Raw genomic sequence first — 5,048 nt, 5'->3', positions numbered from 1 at the left:
AGGAGCCTGGGCCCTTCCCTGGCTAGAGGGACGTCCTAGACACAACAGTGACTAAAGCCCATCCTAACAGTCTCAAGGCAATCTCACTCAGTCTCCCTGACTCTGATAGGCCAGGCCATTCATCCAAGAGCACCCAGCAGCAAAGACACAACCTGAATGTGTTGGTACTTTCCTTGCAGTGGTGTCCCCCTCAGCCCATGTTTTGATGTCAGTGATAAGGTCAGTGAGTGCTCCTTAACAGGGTACTGTGTGGGGCATAGCCCCAGGCAGGCCTTATAGGGGGCTATGGCCCAGTACAGTGACAGACATTTAACCTGTTTGCAGATGAGGAGGCTGAGGCTCACCTGAGGTGGCAGGGCAAGAACTGGAACCCAGGCATGGCCAACTTCTGTGAAACATAGGGTCTTCAGCTGGACACAGTGATACCCAGCCTGAGGATGTCCAAACATCATATCCACTGAAGATGCCCATTTCTTCAGACTAAGGTGGGAAGGACTGATAAACTGGAGCCACCCCTCCCTGAAGAAGCCTGCAGCCAGAAGGCTGGCTGGGAGCCCAGGGGAGAGCCCTAGGCTGTGGAGGAGGTCTTCCCTCCAACCACCCTATGTACTTATTATTCAGGTATATGTTCAGAAATGTTTACAGGAAACTGGAACAGAGCAGGGAGACAGGAACCTGCCCACATGGAGCTCATGGGCAGTGGGGGACAGACAACCAGGAAAGCATATAAACAAGGGGAACTCAGATAGGGTCAGAGGCACAACACGAGGGGTGATAGGGACGGGGGTGCCAGAAAAGGGAAAGGGTTAAGGGGGAGGGTGCTCCAAACAGAGGGCATGGCATGTGCAAAGGCCCTGAGGTGGGGAGGCTGGTGTGGCTGGAACTGTGATTAAAAGGTAGCATGGGAAATATAAGGGTGGGAAGTGGGCAGGACCTGGAGGACAGTTTGGTTTTACGGGGAGGGCAATGGGGAGTCATGGGCAGATTAAGAACAGAGATGGGCAGCATTTCAGGATTCCTCAGAAACTAGCTGGCAGCACCTACCTCCCATGTGACATATAAAGAAACATGAGGCTCACAGGGCCTGAAGACTACCCAAGGTCACAAATGTGGCCAACTCAGAAGTCAAAGTCAGGGCAGCCAAGAGTAGGCAAGGGATCCTTCTTTTGCACACTAGCCAAGTACATGGTGATGGGAGTCAGGACAGGTTCACGTCAGCCCCACTGAGCTGGCAGGATCTGCCAGCTGGGGGCAAAGGAGACTTAGACACCACAGGGAGGTGGTACCTCCACAGCTATGTGCGTCAGCCAACCAATTTCCATGGAAGCCAGGAGCCTTCTGGGAAAAGGGTTTGCACTGACGTCAAGGGTAGAATTGGAGCCCTTCTCAGGCTAGAGGAAGTGAATGACCATCAGTGGGGTCAGGGCTCTGAGAGAGAAAAGGAACTCTGAGGTTCAAGCTAGAGGGGCCGGGTATGGTGCCTGGAACCCACCAGGGATCTCAAGGTTGTTTTGATGCTGATGGGGCAACGCAGAATGCATGAGCGGTCGGGTGACCACGATATACCCTCCAAGTGACTGCAGAGAAGGAGAGTTGGGGTCTGCCAGGCACAGCTGCCTGGGGACCACCAGAACACTTGGGGGATAGAGTGGGCATTGGGGGTAGCAACAGTGATGTCCACCCTATGGATGGGGAAACTGAGGTTCAGAGAGGGAAGGTGGGCTGCCCAAGCCACCCAGCAAGCAAGGACCTTAATGTGGCCAGGAGAGAGAGTGCAGGAGAGTCCTCCCGGGGTTACTGAGGTGAAGCTAGTACAACTGGGTACCTCGCATATACCAGTCTACTCTAACACTGGGGGGGGGCCTCTATCCCTCCCCACACTCCCTGTTTTATGGAGGATCAAATTGAGGTTCAAAGAGGTTACATCACTTGCTGAAAGGCACATAGCTGAGTGGAGGCTGGATGCTGAGCTCTCCAGCACCCCAAGGTGGTGCTGGGTGGCTTGGGCAGCCCACCTTCCCTCTCTGAACCTCAGTTTCCCCATCTGCAGGCTCAGAAATAACAAGCTTGGCACCCACAGACCCGAGACTCATACGATTGTGATCCCAACAGACTGTCTGAGGGTAACACTGGATCCTATATTCCAGCTGTTCTCAAAACCATTCTGCTTTCCTCAGCAACCCCATGGCCTGCCCAAACAACTATCCTCAATCGTTCAACCAACAGTCTTTTATTACCACGCACCACTGGCTGGCCTGGGGCCCCAGAGGTGGATCAGCCTCAGTCCCTGCCCTTTGGCCAGCAGAGCAAGGTATCTGTGACCCATTTCAAATATGAAAAAAACAAGAGCAGGGCCAGAATGGACTTCAAGGGGGAGGAGCAGGATTCTTGCCCCACTCTGCCACTGGCCAGTGTAGATGCCAAATTTCAGATAGCTCTTTGCTCCAAGGAACACTGAGAAGGCCCTTCTGGTAGGAGAGGGCTTAGGGAATGGGCACGACAGGTGACACCAACACTGTCAGCTGGTGAGAGGAACATAGGACCTAGTGTAGACTCCTCACTATAAGGGGGTGCTCCCTTTCCACGCCTGTCAGAAAACACCTCTCACTAAGTGAGGGGAGGAATCTGGGGAGGGGCAGGACATGCATTGATCTCCCCATTTCCTGAGTCACTCGACTCACCCAGACTCATGGCCCAGACCAAGGCTGGGTCATGGTGCCAAGTTGCCCTTTTGGCCAGTCCACAGCTCTCGGAGTTCAACACGGCAGCCCAGGTCCCGCAGGGCAGCTTTGGCCACGTCCTCGCAGTCTCGGTGGATGGCACGGGCTTGTGCAATGAGCGCCTCCGCCCCCAGTTCCAGGATAGGCTGTGAGAATGCTTGACTACGAGACACCAGGTTTCGGATCAGCATACAGGCCTGTTTCTGGAAGGGAAAGCAGGTGAGGGCTATAAGATGGTGGGTGGACCCCAGGGGTAGGGCCCACTCTGACCTAGTGGTCCTCTTCATAATGCAATCGGTCAATGATGATCGCAGCCAGCATTCCTCAGGTTCTATACTGTGACTCATCAGGCCAGAGGCATCTCTTCACTTCATGCTCTCGGCAGGTATGGAGGCAGGACTAATCCCCTATCTCCCAGGTGAGGACACTAAACTTCAGGATGGCCAAGGGCTTGGCAGGTGGGGTTGATCCCTCAGGTGTGAATCCTCAGTCTCATAGACTCTGGCATGGGCCCCAGGGGAGGGCACCAAAATAGTGGGAAAAGGGGGAGTACACAAGGCCCATCCTTCAATTACATTGTTACTCCTTCAGTCAACATTTGCAATCCTGCATATCTAATATGCGTGGGTGTCTAGAAGCCCCACAACAAGGCATCCACCACCAGCAGGAGAGCAGATGAGGAGCAGGTGAGGTGTGAGGGGCTCCCACCAGGGTGGTTGGGAGAGGACAAGGCAATGGGCCAAACAACGGCAATGGCATCTTGGGGAGGGACCAGAAGAGTGAAGGCCACAATAGGCCCAGAGCCTGGTGTGTCTAAAGCCCATGAGGAGGCCCCAGTGCTGGGGGCGTGCAAGAGTAGGAGGTGGGAGAGCCCAGGGCTTCAGGGAGGAGTGTGGGTTTCAGACCAGGGTTTGCGCATGGCCCCATCTACAGTTCAGCCCTGCCTACTCCCCAGTGAGGCGTGGACGGCAGACCAAGGCAGGGCTAGAACTGCCCCAAACCCCAGCAGAGCCCCATCTGCTCTCCCCCACCCCTCCTTCTTCCTAGATCTCTACAAAGGGCCTGCTAGGAAAGATCAAATGCAGGAAGAGCAAAACAGCAGAGACAGTACACTCTGGAGGATAGGATGTAGCTACAGGACTACAGTGATTGAAAAGAAGAATCTGTAAGTCTTGGGCTATGATGGGGATGGCTTCTGTCTGGCCCCCACCAGTCTCTTGCCCCTACTTCCCCCATGCCCACCTGCACGCCAGCTTCCTGTGGGTGTGCCTTCATGGCCTCCAGTGCGGCCTGAGCCCCACCGCCCTCCACGATGACCCGGCTGTTCTCTGGCTTACGCAAAGCCAGGACGCACAGGGCTGCACAGCTCTGCTCGCACACCTGCAGGGTGGGTCACAGGGATGACTGAGACCAGGCCAACAGACCCCAACAATCATCAGCTCCCCAAGGTGAGTGCCCTGCGACCTCATCTGGGCTGTATGGGTTCAGTAATAACAGGAATGGTACAAGGATGACAAAAACATCATTCAATCTCACCCCACACCCCCATTCTCCTGACCCCACTTCTCCCTCACCTCCACTTGAGGAAATGGAAAGAGCGTCACACAGATATAGGTGGTACCTGAGGACTAGCCAGGTGCCGGGTCATGGCAGCCACAATAGACTCTGTCCCGCCGGCATGGACAATGGCATCCTTCACATCATCGTTGCCTGCGATGGCCCGCAGGGCACTCAGCACCTGCTTCACAAGGTCCTGCATGGAAAGCATGAGGTGGTCACCCCTGGCTGGTCCCCCTCCTGTTGTGCCAGGAGCGTGCTGCTTGGTTGCTGTGTTGTGGAGGGTCTGGGCCAGGCCCGATGACACCCACTCTCATTCCTCTCACTCCTGGTAGAAAATACAAAGGTGCTAAAGGCCAGTAAGAGAGGGTGGATGGGTTTGTCTGTCCGCAAACTTTTTCTCAACCCATGGATCAATGAGAAGTAGAAACCACACTTTGGTTCTGAAGTCAGCAGACAGGGTCTGTGTGTTCTGACTCAGGCTTGTGTGGCTGGTAGGGGCCCAAAAGGCAGAGTTCCCTGGGAGGCTTGAGCCTCCCCCAAGTATGGAGAAAAATGTCAAATCAAAACCGAGGCAAAGGGGATTTCACACCCTAAGATGGCTCTGGATACCCACTTGGTGGTCACTGCAGTTGGCCAGCAGGGCCACCAGGACACTGAGGCCCCCAAGGTCGACGACCTCCTGGCAGAACTCATTGCGGACAGCCAGGCGGGACAAGGTGCTGCAGAGCTCACTCAACACACTGGGGTTGTCAGGGAATGCTGTGGAGA

The 5,048-nt window shown here is 55.1% G+C and overlaps 1 protein-coding gene across 2 annotated transcripts in view; it reads right to left on the bottom strand.

Moving 5' to 3' along the window:
* Positions 1-2,213: 2,213 nt before the first annotated feature.
* ARMC6 (armadillo repeat containing 6) overlaps positions 2,214-5,048 on the bottom strand; it is a 13,382-nt gene continuing 10,547 nt past the window's right edge. The window contains exons 5-8 of one of the 2 annotated variants that reach the window (XM_006904332.3): positions 4,894-5,039; positions 4,342-4,473; positions 3,963-4,100; positions 2,214-2,923 (exon numbers count right to left, since the gene is read on the bottom strand). In XM_006904332.3, coding sequence (XP_006904394.1) covers positions 2,711-2,923; positions 3,963-4,100; positions 4,342-4,473; positions 4,894-5,039 — 629 coding nt within the window. In that variant the 3' untranslated portion in view covers positions 2,214-2,710. The remainder of the gene's footprint in view (positions 2,924-3,962; positions 4,101-4,341; positions 4,474-4,893; positions 5,040-5,048) is intronic. The other variant, XM_015586756.2, reaches the window with a different exon arrangement.

Source organism: Pteropus alecto, unplaced genomic scaffold (genome assembly GCF_000325575.1).
Source record: "Pteropus alecto unplaced genomic scaffold, ASM32557v1 scaffold160, whole genome shotgun sequence".
Classification (NCBI taxonomy): domain Eukaryota; kingdom Metazoa; phylum Chordata; class Mammalia; order Chiroptera; family Pteropodidae; genus Pteropus; species Pteropus alecto.
Note: the sequence above shows the minus strand (reverse complement) of the source record. Positions and strands in the feature narration are given on the sequence as shown.